The following is a 21,064-nucleotide window of genomic DNA, read 5'->3' as shown; positions in this document are numbered from 1 at the left end:
TTTAAAGTTTGTGTATCAGGATAAAGACTGATTCTTAAGTAAGGATAAAGACTGATTCTGAGTACTAGACATTTTTTAGTGTTAAAGTAGAAATGTAATTTAGTATTTTAGCAGATCTACTTTATAAATGGCCCTATATAAGGAAAACATGCACAGCTTCCAGCCAATCAGGTATTAGTATTTTCTGTGGCTATAGTATAACCTTTAATATACAAATCAACACCTACATGAGCTGTTGTTAGGGTAGTAAGAGCGCTTCCCATTCCAAAACACAGACATCTTAACATGTACAATAAAACATGAAAATATAACAAATACTATGAGTGAAATGCTAATTAAGAATTAAGTCAATTTCAAATGCTAAATAAGCATTTTCAATAAACTGGTAAATGAAAGAAATGCCTAATGAAATATTAAATAGCATATTTATATTTGGTGATTGCTGAGGCAAAAAAGATGATACAGAGTTCTAAGAAGTGACAAGGCAACGAAAAATGTAATACAAAAACAAGACCGAATATAAATGAGAAATATAATGTTCAGGTTTACATGGATGAAAACTGTCCTCTGCAGAAGCAGATGTGTATGTACAGTACATGTGTCCACACAAACAAATGTCTACACAATAAACAGAAGAAATAAGTAACACATATGACAGAATACAGTTCCAGATAAATATTCACCATAAGGAACGTGCAAAAATGTTTTCACATTAAAAACAAAAGTTAAGAAAGTGAATTCAAGAAATGTTAGGCATAGAAAAGTAATACAACCTAAAGAACTTAAAAAGACCCTGCTGTGAGATATGGAGAGAAAAATCTGTCAACAAAAATCTTGGGTGTCCAACTAGTATACAATATGTGTAGATACAAGAAATACTAACACTGATTTACAGTTTCTCCCAATGACATAATAATGATAAAAAATAGTGTGCTTTTAAACAAAAGTAACAGCCATATACAGCTATATAAATGTACAGGTTTTAAAAAAAAATCTTGACAGATTCTACTCTACACTATTTTTAGGTGCATCAGGTCAGACAATAGCATTTAAACAAAGCCTTCTGCTCCAGAAACTGTTTCTCATCAACTCTGGGCCATTTTACTCTATATGTAGGGCAAAACACAGTCATGATATCAGTTAACATAGAAATGTTAATTTCACTAATGGTGGAAGTTCCAACACGATCTTTAACCAATGGCTCTACAGTATATCTACACTAAGAGTTGCTCGGATTCACTAGGAAATGACACATGAACTCTTAACGTCAAATCCACAATCACTCTGCCCTTGCTTGAAATTATTCTCAGCATATTCCATCTGTGGTGTGTTAGAAAGAAATTAATTTACTTACAAAAAAATGACACTGGACATATATTGCAACTCCATGCCCATTAAAGTTTTTGGATTGATCTTTTTAATTATAAATGTTAAGCACTGTTCTTCTCTATTCTTAAGGTTCAACTGCACAAATTTTTCACTTTGCATTTATGCTAGCTTTCTACTGATTCATAAATGTTTGCTATTAGAATTTAGCAGCAAGCAAATAGTAATGTGCAACTAGTGTTGTACATCATATGAGAAACAGCAGCAATTCCACTAATAATCCACCCATGGGGAGTGGGCTTTAAATAAAAATGTTAAATGTTTCTATGAACAAGCTAATCAATTCATTTTGTAATCAAAGGAACATTTTTATTTTTTCTGTAACCCTGTAAGCACCATAAATTAAAGACAAGAGTCAGGTATCACTGCAGCCATTTTCTGACTCTCCCTGGAACTCAGGAATTGTGTGTGGATTGTATCCAGTAAGAAAAAAGAAAAGAAAAACAGAAAAAAGCAGGATAATTTTGATGAAATCCTTTGTCACTTCTAAAACTGAGCTAAGTGCCATACACAATCAGAAGAGATAAGGTGAACTCATTTTCCTCATTGTCCATTTCCATGATGCAAGTGTGACATCTTCACATAAAATGTGATGTTGTATTGGGTATTCTTGTGGTACTGAAATGTGAGTGTGTACATGCTGACACTTTATGGTAATTTCAGCAAACTCTTGGAAAGGGGTATGTCAAGATTTCACCTGTTTTTATTCTGCAGCAGATCTATAAACATTAAGAAGTTGATAATCAAATTTCTTTACACAAACTTTTACCAGCACAGCACATAAAGATAGTGTTGCTCATTGGAGAGCAGAGTCTACTAAACATCCTGCGTTACATCCAAGACATCTTCTTTTGGCACAGCCATGCTGAAAGTTTTCTTTACCTCCCCTTTTACTTCCTCTATTGCTTTGGCTGCACTGACCACAGATGAAGGGTTGCTAGCATCATCACTTGTATCCTTACTTGTGTCCGAAGCCTGCAAAGATTCTTCCAGACCACCCTCTTTATGCTTACATGCCAGTGTTTCTATATCCCTCTTCATTTTCATCTCTCCATCCTGTATCTCCAATAAACCATTGTCTTCTTCCACCACTGCGTCATCTTTAACTTTCTTTTTCTTTTGCTTAGTAATTCCAGTGCTATCTGATGCTGATGGAAGTGCCATAATACTACCATGGGGCAGGAACATGTGGGGATACAGTAATCCATGAGGCATTCCTGGGATCAAAAAGGGGTTGAAAGTCAAATGGCTCCCACTGCTTGTAATGCTAGCAGAACTGCTAGTAACAGTTGGGCAGGGAACAGCAGGTAACATTTTTTTCTCATTCTCTCCAAGTGTTCTCTCATCAGTACTAGGCTCAGGACTGGATCTCTCTTTAGAAGCTGATGTGCTGGAGCTGACTGCATGGGTAGGGCTTAAGGCCACAGTGGCAGAGGATATAGAAGTCACTGTTGCCGTGCTGGAAGAGCTGGCAGCTGTGGTTACTGTGGAGGCTGACGCATTTAGTGACTGGTTTATCATTCCACTAACATGAGTGCCATACATGGGTGGTTGCACTGACATACTATGGAGCATCATTGGTAGCATACTCAGGCCATTCTTAGAATCTTCTCCTGGTAGGGCTGTAGCCAAACCAGGTGGAAAGCCCATGAGCCCACTTATTGGAATGCCAGGGACATTGCGTAGGTTGGATAAGTTAACCAAATCCATGCCAATAAGCCCATCATTCATAAAAAGTGGTGCAATGCCTGCCGGAAGCTCAGGAGCTTTGGGCATCTCACTGCGAGGTCTTCTGCCTCTACGACGTGTGCTAGGATCCCGATTCACTGGTTCACTGAGAATCCGGGTGAACTTTCCTTCTGGAAGGAAACCCTTCAAAAAAACAAAAAGAAACTTTATGACTTAGATAACATTGATCATCAATTCTACAGTTACTGGTCATAAAGTAAATATTTAGTTCATCATATATAGTAACACCTATAGGCGAGCAAATGAGTAAGCAAATTAATTTCTAATTGTCATGTGACCAGGTTTGTGTTGGTTTGGTATATACAGCTAGATAGAAACGCATAGAGTTACACATGCAATTAAGTGGCATAAGAATCTAGTAATGCTCAGCCATTAGAATGAGAAAAAAAGAGATCTCAGTGATTTTGACATAACATGATTGCTAATGCCAGTCAGGCTTTTTTTAATGGTTTGGGTATTTCTATAATTGCTGTGACTCTCCTGTTATTTTCATGCATAATCTCTACAGTTTACTCAGAATTGTACAATCAAGAATCCTGTGAGTGGTTCTGCAAACAAATGACTTGTTGATGAGAGGGGTCAATGGTGAATCTACAGACTGAACAATAAGGTGACATACTGACAGAAAGGCTAAGGTAACTCAATTACTCTACATTTTGGTGAGCCGAAAAGCATCTCAGAATGCACATGTCAAACTTTTTGGCAGATGGGCACAACAGCAGAAGACCACATCGGGTTCCCAGTTCTGTCAGCCAAAAACAGAAAACTGATGCTGCAGTGGTTACCGGCTCACCAAAACTGGACAATTGAAGACTGGAAATATGTACCCTGGTCTTATGAATCTCAATTTCTGCACACAGAAGGCATGGTCATCATGGAATTTGCCAAGAGAATGAATTTATGAACCCAAACTGGATTGGTGTATAATAATGTGGCAATGGTTTTCTTGGCACCATTAATATCAATCAGTCATTACTTGAATGGTCTGTCTTAGTATTGCTGACCATTCGCACCCCCTTCAGGGCCATGCCAAATTTTTTAAAAAACATGACAACAAATTTAATGTTCTTCAGTGGCCTTCCCAGTCGCAGAAATAGAACAGATTTGGGATGTGGCAGAATGGAGCTTTTGCAGATTTTGTAAGATGGAGATCAAAACTTGAGAAAAGAAATGATGAGATGATGGTCACTGGAAACCAAAGTCAGTTCAGTCATCAATCAAAATCACACCAAAAATCTAAATCTAATCGAGTAATTTCATACTGAACCAGCTTGCATAAATTTTAACACGGCAACTCAAGATGTAAGTTGGTAGTGTGCATAGCCCCAATGTGCCTGTATGCACTCCCAACATGTCTGGGCATGCTCCTGATGAGATGGCTAATAGTGTCCTGGGAGATGTTCTCACAGACCTAGATTCACAGCATCAGAGAATTCCTGGAATTGTGGTGCTACTTAGTGACTTCGGCTGCTCTGATACAATGTTCCAGAGGTTCTCAACTGGATTCAGAGCTGGGGAATGTGAGGGCCAGTTAATGGCATCAATGCCCTTGTCACCATGAACTGCCTGCACACTCACTCCCACTGCCATGCACCAGAAGGAACCCATGGCCCACTGCACCTGTATAAATTATGACCTAACAGTAGTAAGGGTATCATTGACTAGATCTGTTTGACCCTCCAAGGATATTCCTCCCCAGACCATCACTGACACATCGTGAAACTAGTCATGCTGGATAATGTTGCAGGGAGCATAATTTTCATTATGGCATCTGCAGACACTGTCAAAATTTCTGTTACACATGCTCAGTGTGAACCTACTCTCATCCGTCAAGAGAATGGGGCACAAATGGCAGACCTGCCAATTCTGGTGTTCTATGGCAAACGCCAGCTGAGCTGCATGGTGATGTTCTGTGAGCACAGGTCCCATTAGGGGCTGTTGGGTCTTCATGCCACCCGAATGGAGTGTTTTTGACAATTTGTTCAGAAACATTCCCACCATTAGCCTGCTGAAGGCTGTGGACAACCTGTGCAACATGACTGTTTGTACAAACTGCTTCATGTAGTGAAAAGGATCCTAACAAAACACAAGAGACAAATCTTTTAGGAAGGATAAGGAGAGAGCAACTGTTTGTGTATACCACCTGCAAAACTATTCCCTTTTTGGGATTTTCTTGCTGTTGCCTCTCTGTTGTCTCTGTCATTTGCACCAAAGAAGGTGAAACTGATTTACAATCACTTATGCTTCCTTACTGGCTAGATTGATCTCCCAGAGATTTAACTCACTTGGTGTTATACTGTGATGGTTAAAAGTTCCCTTAATTTTTATGAGCAGTGTACTTTTCTTTACACACAGTTTGTGTGTCATGGTATGTGCAGCCAAAGCTGTATAAGCAAAATAGGTGTTATGTGAAATAAACAAACATCCCATTTGGAAACATATACTATTTATATGTGCATATTGCAATAAATTGTATCTAATTTTTAATGGTGCAGCAGGTGCAGTTTAAAGAGCAGTATATTTACCACCCAAGAACTGGCTTTAGGTCAGTAGTGTGTTCAGTGTCAAAAAGGGATTAAGTGGCCAAGTGACGAACCTTCGTCCAGCTGTTGTCCACGGCTCATTGTTGCCAGAGGGGAGCAGAGAATTTCAGGCATTATTCACAGCAACGGCAGGGCCACATTGAGTCTAATCACCAGCAGCTACAACAGTGGTGACCAAGGCAATGTGTCACAGCACACAGTTCATCGCAGCCTTCTGTGCATGGGCCTGCATAGCCAACAACCCAGCTGAGTCCCCACGGTAACTGCGCACCATCTCCAACAACTCATGAAATTGGCCCAGTATCAGTGAGATTGGATTGTGGATGATTGAACGAAAGTGGGCCGGTCTGACAAATCAAGGTTGCCGGTGGATCACGTAAACAGCCGTGCATGGAAATGCTGATTACAAAAAGAGGCTATGGCACCTGGATGCACTGTTGGGCGAACACAGGCTGGCGGTAGCGGTGTTATGCTGTGGGCAATGTTCTCTTGGGACACTTTAGGCCCCATTATTTCAATAGCACAATCCCTGACAGCTGTTAAGTATCTGAACATCATTGCGGGCAAAGTGCACCCGTTCATGGCAACTGTGCTCCCTGCCGGTAATGGCCATTACCAACAGGATAATGCGCCATGCCACACTGCCAGAACCGCAAAGGTTGGGTAAATTTCCGTTAGTGCCTTTGCCTCCAAATTCACCTGACATTAAGCCAATTGAACATTTGTGGTTCCACATGAATCTCAGTGTTGAAGCAGTTCTGTACTGAGGATACATTCCTTCCAAGGTGTTATGCAGGACTGATCACCAGTTACCTGGAACTTTTTTGCAGTTATTGCTGCACAAGAGGTGACAACAGATACTGAAAGTTACAGATATGTAACGCTGAATAATTTTTTCTCAATAATTAAATGAAAAAGTCTAATATTTTTGGCTCATTTGTTTGATTATGTTCACTTTGTTTACTTTTAGAAAATCAGATGATGTTAATACTTCTGCAGAAATCTAAGAAATTTCTAAAGGGTTCACAGAATTTCAAGTGAGACAGACAGACAGACAGAGACAGACAGATAGAAAGAAAGAAAGCCAGTTCACAAGACTCACTGAATGCTTCACCACATCTGCCCAGTCAGGAGCCACAAAGTATTCTATGTTTGCATCTAGCCACTGTGAGAGCTCCTTAATGGCAGGGGCCATTGCACCACCCAGCTAAGAAGCAAGAATCAGTATGATCAGTCTCACATTGTTCATATAACATAGGAACAGAAAAAACATAAAAGGGCACTTATGTACAGTTCTTACCCTGCGACCTGTGTTCCTGTGTACTACTGGAACTCTCTCATCACCAGTCAGGGATTTCACATCCAACTTGGTAGGGTCTTTACAGCGATGCCTCCTCTGCTTTGGACGATCAGCAAAACTGTGCAACATGCTTGCAGTCTGAGACTAACAGATGATGATTGAATTAGAACAAGAACAATTTAAACTTATATGGGTTTTTTTGGGCAAACAACTTCTCAAGTTGCTTATTTTTAAAGTAATAATTAAAAAATGTTTAACTGTACTAGGTAAGTATGGGTCACGTTACATAACTAATTCATTTTGTTTTTGCTATACAATGAAAATATTTTTGTTGGAATTCAAAAGGTCTCAACTGGTTGGGTGATTGACATGGTCAATCTAAAACCTTTCCCTTATTAGACTGGATGCATTTTTCTTTTTTTTGACAGACAATATGGACTTAGAAATTAATTCTGCTGCTACCATCATAAGTTTAATCATCAATAAAGATTAGTGGGCATGTTCCAGAAGCAGCCATGCAAGTCTAATTTTTTTTCCTTCACAGCTTGCATAGTGTTTCTGTCATCAACTGCTATTGTTTTCCTTGGCTGACAGATCTGATATCTGGTTCTTAGTACACCAGTGGTTTATTTCTTTTTCAGGACATTCCAAATGATTGTATTGCTATGCCCAATGATTGTACAGTGGCTGCAATCAAGTTTACCTCATTTCCCAATATGGCATGCTTTTCTCCATATCAGCTCTCAGCCATATCAGACAGCTCTCTGGTCTTCATGCCCAGTTGATCCTTTTTAACAAGTGCTCCAGATTCACTTCTTACTCATGTTCTAATTTGTTCAACACATCTAGATATGAATATCAGGAAATAAACCTGAGCATGTGATCTACTGTCTCATATTCATCTTTTGATCTCAAACCTAAATGTCTTTTGGCACCAAAAACAAGAGAACTGAGCTTACCAATTATTTTGGGAGGTTTAATTTTAAATTTAGGAGGATTTTCACTGAATAAAACTATTAAATTGTTACAGTATGCATGTCTATATATTAAAGGACAATCCACATCGCCTACTTTTATTACAGAACACCTTTTCTGTTAAACACAAAATACATTTCATTGTTTACCATATTCACATTTTTCCTTACTCAGAACCTCAGTTCCAGCCAGACTTTTTTGAGGATGACATCAATGAATGCACTAATGAGAACCATAATGAACCTCTCCTTTTTCATCATGTGTTTCTCATTTCATGAGATCGTAATGCACCCAGTACAGCCTCCCTTGGTGAACAGATCTTGTAGTATTTAAATAAAGAATGATTCTTGGAAAGGTGCAGAAAAGAGTAAGGCTTTAGAGTTTTTCCTGTGGACAAGGGGATCTCCATGAGATTTCAAGTCTCATGAAATTAAACTGACTGTTTGTGCATATGCACCAAATAGCATATTTGGTGTATTCAGCCTTCTTGAAGAAGGCACTTAAGGCAGCAACCCTAGGACAGGCTTGTGAACACCATAGGTAAGGGCTGCCATCGAGTAAAAGAAGGAGGCCTTCAAAACTACAGAAGCACTAGAAAGGTGTTGGTAAAAGCAGTTGGCATGGTAGTTCTTTACCAATCAATCACCTACATGGCTTTTGTAGTTTTCATGAACAAGATATCAAGCTAGACAAGATATCAATCTAGTTTGGCTAGAATCAAGCATCCCAGTTATTTGCAAAGCTCTCTGTTTACCAGTCAATCTATCCTCACCCAAGGTCAAGAGATGTGGGTAGTAAATGAAAGAAAAAGGTCACCAGTACAGGTGGTACAATTGAGGGTGCACAATTGATCCAACTGCATTTTTGAGTTGCTGGGCTTGCTCTCCATGATAGGGTGAGAACAACATTTCAGCCGTTGTCCCAACATTTCAGCCGTTTTTGCACATACTGTACAATATCTCAGCCATTTCGCACATACTATATTAACACATACAGTATTAACACTGGTCGGTCGGCGCTGTTTCTGTGACTGTTTCTGTGACTGTTTACTATTTATTGTCTTTTGTGTACTGCATTTTTTGTACTTTTTGTATTGTCTTGTAACTTGTGTCTGCACTGTCATTGTCCTGCACTGTCTGGTCCTGCACTGTCTTTAGTCCTGCACTGTCTTTTGTCCTGCACTGTCTTGTCTGTCTTGTTTGTCTTGTCCTGCACTGTTTGCACCAGGTTGCACAGTTGCACTTTATGTGGCTAGGACTACTTACAAGTCTTTAGCCCTGTCTTTGTTTCTATGTAGCACCTTGATCCTGGAGAAACGTTGTCTCATTTCACTACGTACTGCAACAGCTATATATGGTTGAAATGACAATAAAAGCTTCTTGACTTGACTTGACTTGACTTGAGAACCTCATGATCTGGGAAAATTCCTCTATTTTTGGTGAAGCCAGTTGAGATAATTTGAGCACAAATTATCACAGTGATACAGGTCTCCTGTTCAGGTCCCACTAGATTTTGCCAGTTAGCTTGTAAACTGATGGGAACCACCAGGAGGAGAGTATTTGTTGCTGGGGCCTGTTGCAATCTCAACCATCGCATTAAAATAGATATAATACAGAGACAAAACAATTAGGTGGCACTCACCAGATACCTGTGAATGTCATTGTAACACAAACACTCATATTAATCTTTCATTCACTGTTAAACACATGTTGTAAAAGCATGTTTGGGTAAAATATTCCATTAAGAATCTTACACCATTCCTTCAATTTCAGACCCCACTAAAGTTGTGTGACTGACCGTTGAAAAAGCAGGAAGCTCCATTCTGTAGCTTGGGTTCTGTCTGAGCCATTCCATTAAGCCTTTACTGGCTGCCTCTCTGTCAGCACTCATGGTTAATGACTCTGAGGAAGGGGAATGGGTGGGGCAGTCAGGCTGAGAGGAGGTGGAGGACACAATGGGGTTGTTGATAGTCTCTGGCTGCCCCTAAAAAAAACAACTCCTTTTACCTTCTCAAAAATGACTGACCCTCATATATCAAACAAACAATCTTTTTAATCTCCCTTACCTTTGCTTTAGTTAAGTTTATGTCCCGTTCCTTCATCAATTCAAGGTCAAGTGTTTCCACATTTCTCCTTCGACCTCTTCTCCGCCTCATTATTGAATCATCATGACGAAGACTACCATTAACAATTTGCCCTGTAACAGGGTGTACAAGTCCTGCTTGCAGAATACCTGCCATGTCCAATCCTATTAAGCCCTCCATGGAGCCCAAATTAGGCATCTTGTGAGGTGCTGATTGGACTGTGTGAGTTACGTGTCTCATAGATTCAACCTCCCTACCAAACGCAATTTCTGATGGCTTAGACAAATCCATGGCAGCTTCTTGCCAACCATTTAGTAGGAGGGTACCCCCATGGTGGGGAATGCCAAGTTGAATTTTTTCTACAAGATTGATTGGTTTGACAGGAACCTCTGAGTTAAATTCAAACCCACACTTAGAACGCTTGAGTTCAGAAAGAAATGCAGGTGTTATTAACCGATCCTGGAAACAATGGGAAAGAAAGAAAGGGACATAAATGTTGTAATTTTATAAAATAGCATGCTCTGTCATTGTTGTGTTTTTTATTTCACATTTACAAAGCTGTAACCAGTTACCTTGTGTATATGGGAAATTGAGTGTGGAATGTTCAAATTGTGGTCTTGAGGTAGTGATATTCTTGATGGTAAAAAAACGGCCCTTTGCTGGGCACTGTTGGACATGGAGGTGCTGATGCCTGATGTGGGAGATTCGTACTGCTGACTGGGGGCAGGCCACTTCCCCTTTAAAATAGCTTGGCAAATATTGTCAATGCGGTTGATGATAACTCTGTCCTGAAAGAGCAGAAATTTAATAAAGTGTTAAGATTTTAAATAATAACACTGATTAAATGAAAATATATTAGAAATAGTTATGAAACTATCAATTGAATGACTGCACAAACCTTGGGCCACTCAGAAAATGAGTAATGGGCTTTCTCTTGTAACAGCCGAGCAATGGTTGGTTCCTTTGGATCACGAAGACTGCCTGCCACCTCACATATGGATGGATTAAACTGTGGTGCTTCAACATAACTATCTCCCAATAAAGCTGAAGACAAATAAGGTTCATAGATAAAAAACACAACACCAGTATAATGGGTATCATACAACACATAAAATCACTCTTACTCAGATTTTTGCACAAATATTCCCTTTGCTTGTCCCTTTTTCTTGTATTCTACTTTTACACAGAATGTCACAGAATGTTGAAAAGCAATTTAAATGTCATACTGTGTATGGTTTTTATGTGACAAAATGTGAATTTGATTAAATATTGTTATGAAATACTATTACAAGCTAAAGTTAATGACAAATAAGTTACAAATAAGTTAGATATTTTGTCTTTAAGTAGATATAAAATAAAGTTTAAGATTAAAAAGTTTTAATAAAAAATTAACAATATTTTCTATGCATAGCACTTCAAAAAGCAATGGTCAGATCAAGACAATATTTGAGATTTGTCAGTCCTTTGTACCACCTTAATGCTGAGATCTAAAAGCTTAAAGCTTTAGAAAATTCTGAGATCACGATGCAACCACAACTGGTTGAGTTGATATACAGGGTTTCTGCAGGGTTTAATCAGTCAAATTTAAGACTTTTTAAGACCTTTTTTATGACCATTATGATTTGAATTTATGACCTACACGAATTACGATAAATAATTTCACTCATTAAAATTCCTTTCAAAAGTCTTTATTACTGACTTTCATTGAAAGTAACAAGATTTTTTATTTTAAGAGTAATTATATTATTATAGTATTCAACACCCACAGGACCTCCGCTTTCAGTGTGGAGGTTGATCCGAAACCACTGTGTGTGGCACTGGATGCAACAGAAACGGAATCCTGCGCTGTACTTGACCGGGTAACGTTAGTGACAGAGCCGAACAAAACTGACGGATCGCCTGCACCCGCTGCAGGCCTTTTACAGCAACGATATGCTTTTCCGAGTTTGCATGCGACTTCAAGGCTTTTATGCCTAAACTAGACAGCTCCAACGTCTTCTTACACAAAGTGCAATAGGCTTGATACCGATTGTTAGCGACGGGCTTGAGCCAGCTACAAAACGCACCGTCTTCGAGCCACAGATCGTTAAAGGTACATTTTCCCATTGTGATAGCCAGGATGATTTCAATTAAACTAAGCAGTGACTCAGTATGATACAGTATGTTCGGAGTTCGCGCGGGTTTCTGTGAAAGTCCTTCTGACAAGTCTGTATGCTGCCGCATGGACCTTGTAGTTCTGGAACGCTGTGATACCAGTGTGATACCACCCAGATTCCTCAAACAGAACTACAACAGGCGAAACAAATGAATGCCATTGCCGCCGTGAGCGCATTTTGATTGAAGAGCAAATTAATGGATGAGCATTTCAATTTAAGACGTGGCTAAATGTTTTTTATGACCTTGTATGGAAAATCCGGACGTTTTTATGTCTTTTTATGGCCTTAAATTCTTATTGTTAAATTTATGACTTTTTATGACCCCGCGGAAACCCTGATATAGAATGACCCTACTATCAAAGGTTCACTAACAGACATTACTGTGCAGATGGATGAGGGCACTCCAAAATGTTTGAATATATATTATACTATGAATAGTTTTGGTTCTAAAATCAGACTGACTAATCACTTGTGTCCAGATAACAATATATTCTCTATTGTGAGCCAGATTCACTAAGTAATTTCTCTGTCAATTTCCCAATTCTTTACCATTATGTTGGTAAACCAAAGTTTACATCTAACCAATATTATCTGGGAGGCTCTCTATTCTCAGCAGAGCAAGGACAGTAAAATGTTAATGTCATGGAAATGTGTTTCTAATCATCATTTCATCGTTATTTGACATCCCTCTTTGTAGCTGTAACGTTACAAATCTAAAAATTTCTAAATTTAAAATTGTGCACTAGAAAACATTCCACTAGGTGCAGACTGAATAAAACATTTTCACTGTTATTATCATAACCTGTGTCGAATTATATATGAGCAAGTGATGTTTAATAAAATCCTACTGTTGTTGTGCTTTTGTTTTTGCTGTTGTGTTCTTTGATGCTATTGCATTTTAGGGTAGCCCTAGTGCAAAACTGGGCAAGAAGAAACACCTACTGAAGAAGGCACTTGTTCCAATATTTCCGTTTAAATGAAAGTGCATAGCAAACAAAAAATTTTGGTTAATTTTGGATGGTGACCAAGTGCGTGTGATGTACTTTTTATACATAATTTCACCACAAAGTTTGATGTTTGATTGGTGTCAAGATACCCAATAGAACTTAAAATAGAGACTGGGAAATTTGCTGTACCTGTTGCCTTTGTGTCCTCTTCCTTTATCTCATCTTTCACTTCCACCTCAGCAGCTTGTTCCAGGTGTGGGATCAGTGTGGTGCTGTCAGGTTTGGGTTTGACCTCTGACTCTGCTGAACCCAAGAGTAACTCCTGTTTTATGTCATGGTCAGCATCAGGGTCTGAGAACACAGACTGATCAGGTTCTGGGGTGGGAAAGGTGGATAACAAAGGAAACGAAGAAGGCAAATTGTGGGGGGAGAGTCTGGGGTTGGTTGGATTATTCTCTACTAGTTCCAAAGAATTTTCAAGGGGTTTTCCAGAAGCTTCTTTTACCAACAATTTTTCATTCAGGACATGGGGAGATCCTTCAAGTAGTTCCTCTAGAGTCCCTTTGCAAGGTATATCATAAGGTTCTGTTAAGGGCACTTTATCTGGCTCCAGTAGGAGCTTTTCACAAGATTCTTCCAAGTACACTTGACAACGATCCTTCAGCTGTTCCTCACTTGGTATGGTGCACTCTACCTTTAAAGGCTCCAAATGATTTTCCATCAGCGTTTCTATAGACACATTATTTGCTTTACTTTCAATGTCCTTTACCTTCTTATCAGTTTCCAAATTACTATGGCTACCTTGCAAGATTTCCTCTTTCTGAAACTGATATTCCACATTTTCTCCTCTGTCTTCTGGACTAGGATTACAATTTGTTATGTCAGAATCACACAACTTACTTTCTAGGTCCTCGCTAATGGACTCTGATTGATCAATACCTACATCTGAAAGTGCAAGAGGTTGTGGAGCAACATATTCAGGTGGACTGGCAGATAAATCTGGTTGTTCCATGGAAGGCTCTCCAGAATTTAGTTCCTTGAACAACATGAAGCTTGGTGCTAATGGTTCTACTTGGTCACTCTGTGAATCAGAACTGGGTATGCTTAAACATCCTGTAAGTGGATCCTCCCTTTCCTGTCCATCTTCAGACTGAGCAGGGTCCAGGAATTCTGTTTCCAGTGAAGTTTCCCCCAAGATAGGGTCACCTTCATTGAAAATATCTGAGGATTCAGCATGATCTGAGCTTCCCCATGGGGTCTGAAATTCATTTAATTCGACTGAAGGGGCCATTAAACCAGTCTCCTCTGAGGAACCCTGTTCTCCCACAAGAACATCATTTCTAAGTTTCCCATCTATAGAGTCAGTCATGTCTCCTTGTGTCCCAGTAATATCTCCTTGCACATCATATGAATTTAGCATACTCTGACCAGCTGAAACTGAATTAAATGGAAATCCACTGAAGGGCTCTTTGCTAGTTTTGCTGTGTAGGGAGCCAGAGGCCAAACTTTCATGTTGTAAAGACCCGAGGTCCAAAGAGTCATTAATTGTGGGGCAGTCCAAGAAGCTTTCCCTAGAGTTTGCAGGCATAGTCATAGTGCTTTCTGATTCTGCTGTTGCTACTGATGTTACTTCTGAGGTTTGGTGGTGAACATGTGCATGCATGTGTTGTTGTATTTGTGTGGAGTGCAAGAGGCTATGATGATACTCTGTGGGCTGTGGAGAATGACACTGGCCCAGATAGCAGTGTTGATGAGGCAAGCTTGACACTCCATGCTTTTCTTTCTGAACATAGTTACGGTAGGTCTCCAGGAAAGACAAATGAGAATCATTCAATATGTAAAAGTCAGTTCGGCTAAGGCCATGCTTGGCTACACCAACAAGAAGATCACGATCATGTTTGCCACATTCCCACCAAACAGGCAAGTAAAGACTTGGACGACACAGCTTCAGTCGCTCCTCTAGGAGGGGGTGATGCAACACCTGCTCACGAACCTTTCGCATTAGCTCAATACGGTACAATGTGCGAGCAGCCCGTTCTTCAGTAATTGGTTCTATACATAGACTGGGGTCAACAAGACCTAGAGTGGAAAAAAAATGTCATAAATATAATTTAAGTAAAGAAAAAACAATCCATTCAGCATGTCACCCATTTATCCATCCAACTCTACCTTCATCTTTCCTTGGAGGCAGTCTACAAGCAGTGCGGCACATAGAAACAAAGCTCCAAAAATATCTCTCCAAACTTTCATCTGTTTTCCTCTCCAAACGAGCAAAGACACGGAACTGTCGCCAGTCAAAAACCTTCTTCTCTGGGTCATACACCACCCCAAATGAGGACACAGTACGATAGAAATCAGCCTGTTCACGGCGTGTCCACCTATAATACGAACACACCATAAAATTGTAAGCCAAATCCATTCAGTTGAAATAAAGGGACTCAGAAAACCAGAGAATAAGAAAGCATGTGTAGTGTATGTAATGACTTTATTTGAAAAGTGCTGTTTTGCTTGAATTCTATTTGTAATACCAAGTGGATTACCACAAGGACAATAATTAAAACAATATGAAATTGGTATCTATTTTGGTTGATTTTCATGGTTTTAAAATTGGTGAAAAAGAGAATGTGCCACATGGTGGCCATTTTCTTGCTCTCCATCGAACATACTGTTTGACCATTATAGTCTCAGCTGTGAGAACTGACAAATGTGGATCGTGTGTTTAATTATGTACACATGATCTAGGTTAATTAAGACTACAAAATTTTGTTTTTGCTCAAAGTGATCTGTTTATTACAATGGCACATAGTGCTTCAGAGTACTTTCAGTCAGTTCAAATTAACATCTGCATTTATATATTGAATACTGCATTATCGGACATGTATATATAAACTGTTTGTGTCTCAAAAACTCTGACATTGCTCACCTTCTTTGCCACTCAAGGAAAAGTGGATCTGAATTAGTCATACAGCTTCGTAGCTCCTCACCCACTTGCCAGGCAACAGGCCCGATGCCCTCATGCGTGAGAATTTCATGTCGAAATGGTTCACGACGTGTGTAACGCTGATAGGCTGTGATAAGTCGTCTTAATCTTGCTGTAAGTGCAGATGGTGTTGGCCATAGTGCCTGACCTTGCTCAACTACCTCCTCAACTAATCCAACTGGACGAGTCACTACGGCAAAAATACATTGCTTCTGTGACAATAGCACATACATATATATTACTGACATATAAATATATCATAATAATCTCACACTAGGGGTTGCGTGACATAATTTGGATTAGTCAACCAGTAAATAAAAAAGTACCAAAAATGATTCAGAACATTGCATAGCTATTTTGCAGCCCTTTAAATAGTTTAGCAAATAAGGAGTCAAACCCCACTTCAGTCAAAAGTCATAAACAGGATACAAATTACTAACTTCTTTAAGGCTACAATATAAAACATAGAAATTAAATAAATCCATGCAACAAACTGCAACAACTGTGAGGTGACCTGCAACTTACTCCATTAAATGCACTCTTTTGTATAGTGCATAGCCACTCTGCTAGAATGCAAGGATTTTATTTAAACTTTATTTAGATTTAAAGAATAACAAAATAAACAAAGAGTAGCGGGTGAATGCAGCATTAAAAGACACACCTCTACACTTTCAAAGAGAGTAATAAAGCATGCAAAAAAACGTTTTTAAAAATATCTTTTCCAAGGAAGGTTGTGCATAATGTGAAATGTTTTAACAGTAACAAAGTACATACAATTAACCTGGTTTCTTTACTGTCTGCATTTCTTTCTTAACTGTCTGCATTTTCTTACCATCTGCCTTGCTGTCCGCAGTGCCCCCAGTGGCAACTATTGAATGAATTAGTTGACTAGTCTATGCAACCCCCCCAAGACAAATTAGATATGTACGTGTATTTAACATTTTAATATTCCAAGCAAAAATCTTTCAAATAGTTCTCAAAAAACCTACCTCTAAGAGAACTGTCATGTTTCATGTCCTCTGAGAAAGGGTTTGCCTGCTTGAAAGTAAAGAATATTGGATGCTATCAAATTTTTTGTCCATTTCACCTACAATTTTCCAAAAATATAGCTCACCTGACATTTAATCATTACCTTTTTCTCTTCTGTGTCCTCTATTCCCTCTGGATTACCACTTACTTCTTCTTTTATATCAGTCTTGTTTACACTGCCAAACAATCAAATAAAGTGTATTATAGCAGTTACAACAAATGACAAAGCATGAAGTAATTCAAGCAAAATAAAAAATGTACATATACATTTATTTGTAATTTATTAAGCTTAATCTCAACTGAATTGTAAATGATTAACCTAATTTACCTGTCAGGTACATCTGGTGCAACCTCAGTACCACCCTGCTCTGCTGTAAGTGCAATGACATCTGGCATGCCAACCCGCTCTAAGAAACATAGCTGAGGATCTGCGCGCATGGCATTGTACCGCTCATACCCTTCACAATGACATACAACAGTTAAAGACAGTATAAAAATAGTTAATATAAAAAATACTAGTTGATCCCTGTCCTCTTTCTAACTTTTTCTAACTTACCGTGTTTGTATACTCCAATCAGCAGAGACTTATCTGCCTCAGCATCCCACCAACCAGTAGGGATTTCCATGTAGTCAACTTCTGGCAGGGCAAACTCTAGTTTGCTACCAAACAAACATAGCTCATGATTTAATAAGAAAAATAAGGAAAAGCAAACAGTGCATTCCTTATTTCAAATCATAAGAGCATAGCCACTGCTTAGGCTAAAACCTTTTAGGTGAAACTAAGTAAAAAAAAATAGTAAATAGGAAACATGATACCTGGCCGAGACTCCTTCAAGAGCCTGACTGGCAGCCTCACCGAGTACCTCTGCCTTAAGGTAATAGAGCATCCTCACCCTCAGCAGCACCCTATATAATAGGAACATATTTGGTTTTCATGTTACCATCTGGGATCATGCTAACAATAATAACAACAACAATAATAATCTTCTTTGCTAGGTCTATGTTTATCCCACCCAGGGTGGGTTCCCACCTTTCTCCCAGACTTCCCAGGATAGGCTATGTACCCACTGTGACACTGTTCAGAATAAAGCAGTTACTTGGTTAAGTTTATTTAATATAACTAGAACTGCACAGTCATGATAAAAAAGTATGTACACTCTCTCCTTCAATGTTATTTATTTATTTATTTATTTACCAGTGACTAATGATTTTCTGGTCCTTACAAACCTCTACAAATATACAAATTAACCTTGGGTGACAAAAATAACCCCACAACAGATTTCAATATGCAGTCATTGTTTCCAAAAACATTAAGCCAACATTCAAAAATCAAGTGCGAAAATAAGTACTAGGCCAAGGCAAAGCCTCTTCTCTCCAAAAAGAATATGGCAGCATATAAACCCCGGGTGGTAGAAAGATGGTAACAATTCAGGGTGACAAAATCTCCAAAACTGAACTGAATGCTAGTTAACTTTTTGAAGGAATAATTAAAGAACCCACCTTTTTTTTGGCAAACCCCCTATTTGATGGCATACTATCCTACAGAACCCAACATTTTCCTCTTTCCTAAACATTATTTTTATTTTAAACCATACAACCATTTCAAATATAATTTCAACATAGAAAGCAGTGTTTTGAGGGGTCTCACTTGTTACAGTGCTGTTTGAGGTGTTTCTTGTAGCTGTCATCCTGGAGTACTACTTCTGGGTTACAGTGGACTAGCCAGTCAGCATTCTTTAGCTCCGGAGGACTTAACTGGTTCTTTACTTTCTTACCTTTACGGCCCCTCGGTACAGGAACAGATAGTCCTGCACAGAAAGTAAGTATCACTGAAGATTCAATGACAAGATACCAAGATTTAATAAAGTTCATGCTTTATGTCAAGTTATAAGTAAGGAAGTAAGTCAAAATAAAGTTAAAATAGTGCCCTCAGGTATTACTGACACACAAGCTATTTATGATAGATTGATATTTTTGCTAAACACACAGAAAACATTCAATGCTGAATTTTCTCTTCGTCCACACCTCCAAGCAGAAGATTAATGCTTCTATGTATTCTTAGGTTTGTGCATATGGATTCATGCCTATTAAAACCCTAGGTTTTCAACAGGTTCAAAACCAGAAACTAACTAAAATGATTAAAAAACTAAATAACTAAGACTAGACTAACAAAATTTTTTTGGCAGTAACAATATACATATTGTATCATACTCTCCCATACAAGGCTTTACATTCAAAACATTCCACAGACTGGATAATGAATTAGGCTATAACCTGAGTGGTTATGAAGTGCTTGATTGTGCCCATCCTTTGTGGGTGTGATTAAGTCCCAGATGAAACTCTTGATCTTGTCGTCACCTCTGTAGTGACGGACACAGTAGGCAAGTAGTGCTCTGCACAGGACTTCCATGTCTCTTTCTGTAAGGTGCCACTTAAAACGTCCATGATTTAGTATGTCCTTCCACCGCCCCCATCTATACATACAGTTTGAATATTAATATTTTCACATTCTAAAAACAAGAACATACATACAATTTAAAAAAAAACACTATGGTTAATGACATTGCAAACAGAAAGTAGCTTTTATCTCTTTTTAGGAAATAAAATGGTAGTTATATGTGACTGTGGTTTTGTGAAACCCGTGAGATTCAGTGAGCATCACCTGGATATCTTGTTTGAGCATGCACGCAAACACCCACACCTACATCCACCCTATGATATTCCAACAAGTGATGCAGTAAAACATAACACAGAATTTGAAATAATTATCACCGTCACACACATTTTCTGTGGAACTTTTTCAGTTTGCAAAAGTTCTGAATGAGAAGAAAACCTGGAAGCTTCTTGTTTTTTTTACACAGTACTTTATAATTGTTGGGTTTAGCATCTAACACATTCAGCCAGGGGTAAACGGACTGTCCAAGTCCACCTTAATAGCTCTCAATGTGGGATTGTAAGCTCTATTTCTACTAATATTAGGTTAGATCCTATAAGTGGTACCTGGAAGCTAGCAAGGGTAAACAGAAACCATTCTTTGACTAAATATGTAATGTTCCTCAAACCATTCCTGGTTTTTTGTAGTGTGGGAAGGTGCATTATCCTTCTAAAAGTGTTGCCATAAATATGTGGACTTGGTCTGCATCAGTGTATACATAGATTGGTTGGACAATTCAACTGACACATAGGACAACTGACAAATAAACACACTGGCTCTAGTGTTTATACCAAAACTGTTACTCAGGAGCTCCACAGGGTTAATAATCATGGTCAGGTTGATTATAGCCAAACCTTTGGTTGCTTGTGCTAGTGCCACTAATGTAAGATTTAACCCCTCTGGACACTTCACAAACACTACCCTCCTGTGTACTTCCATGGCTGAAAACCTCCACTTAATTAACGTTATATGTGCATATAGTGCCGTGTTGTGGAAAGGAATTTCCCCTTTTGGGACAATAAAGTAAAGTAAGTTATATAAAATTATATCAAACAAATTTCTTTTCAGGTTTTTCCAAAAAAAAAAAATCCAGTAATAAAAAATCTTTTTTGTGTATTTGCATAAAAATACACACAAAATTATTTTTATTTACTGGAATTTTTTTAAATTTTTTTTTTTACCTTTTATCACAGTCTTGGATATATCAAAAATTACTAACAACATTGGCTTTTATGCATTATTTCTTTTTATACAGCATCAGATTTGATTTTTTTCCCCTCCCTCATATGCCCCTTGTTGCTGTTTTTTCATTATTGACTGCCATTATAACCACATTTTTTCACTGCATGGTCATTACATGAAAAAACATGTATTCTTGGTTGTTAATGGCTCTCTCTGATGAGAAGAGGTAAAATTTATAATTTTTACTGTTGACCAAACGGTGGCGCCATTACCCCATTACACAGGCCTGTGCAAAAAAAA

At 38.6% G+C, this 21,064-nt stretch overlaps 1 protein-coding gene across 13 annotated transcripts in view; it reads right to left on the bottom strand.

Moving 5' to 3' along the window:
• Positions 1 to 167: 167 nt before the first annotated feature.
• chd6 (chromodomain helicase DNA binding protein 6) overlaps positions 168 to 21,064 on the bottom strand; it is an 83,272-nt gene continuing 62,375 nt past the window's right edge. For 12 of the 13 annotated variants that reach the window (XM_060868440.1, XM_060868432.1, XM_060868443.1 and 9 more), the window contains 17 exons: positions 19,423 to 19,622; positions 18,797 to 18,956; positions 17,965 to 18,054; positions 17,705 to 17,808; positions 17,477 to 17,606; positions 17,252 to 17,324; positions 17,109 to 17,157; positions 16,063 to 16,309; positions 15,309 to 15,517; positions 13,329 to 15,218; positions 10,935 to 11,080; positions 10,609 to 10,824; positions 10,019 to 10,495; positions 9,751 to 9,936; positions 6,979 to 7,122; positions 6,781 to 6,885; positions 168 to 3,258 (listed from right to left, as the gene is read on the bottom strand). In XM_060868440.1, the coding sequence (XP_060724423.1) occupies positions 2,203 to 3,258; positions 6,781 to 6,885; positions 6,979 to 7,122; positions 9,751 to 9,936; positions 10,019 to 10,495; positions 10,609 to 10,824; positions 10,935 to 11,080; positions 13,329 to 15,218; positions 15,309 to 15,517; positions 16,063 to 16,309; positions 17,109 to 17,157; positions 17,252 to 17,324; positions 17,477 to 17,606; positions 17,705 to 17,808; positions 17,965 to 18,054; positions 18,797 to 18,956; positions 19,423 to 19,622 (5,482 nt within the window). In that variant the 3' untranslated portion in view covers positions 168 to 2,202. The remainder of the gene's footprint in view (positions 3,259 to 6,780; positions 6,886 to 6,978; positions 7,123 to 9,750; positions 9,937 to 10,018; positions 10,496 to 10,608; positions 10,825 to 10,934; positions 11,081 to 13,328; positions 15,219 to 15,308; positions 15,518 to 16,062; positions 16,310 to 17,108; positions 17,158 to 17,251; positions 17,325 to 17,476; positions 17,607 to 17,704; positions 17,809 to 17,964; positions 18,055 to 18,796; positions 18,957 to 19,422; positions 19,623 to 21,064) is intronic. The other variant, XM_060868442.1, reaches the window with a different exon arrangement.

The sequence above is a fragment of the Tachysurus vachellii genome, chromosome 4, assembly GCF_030014155.1.
Source record: "Tachysurus vachellii isolate PV-2020 chromosome 4, HZAU_Pvac_v1, whole genome shotgun sequence".
Classification (NCBI taxonomy): domain Eukaryota; kingdom Metazoa; phylum Chordata; class Actinopteri; order Siluriformes; family Bagridae; genus Tachysurus; species Tachysurus vachellii.
Note: the sequence above shows the minus strand (reverse complement) of the source record. Positions and strands in the feature narration are given on the sequence as shown.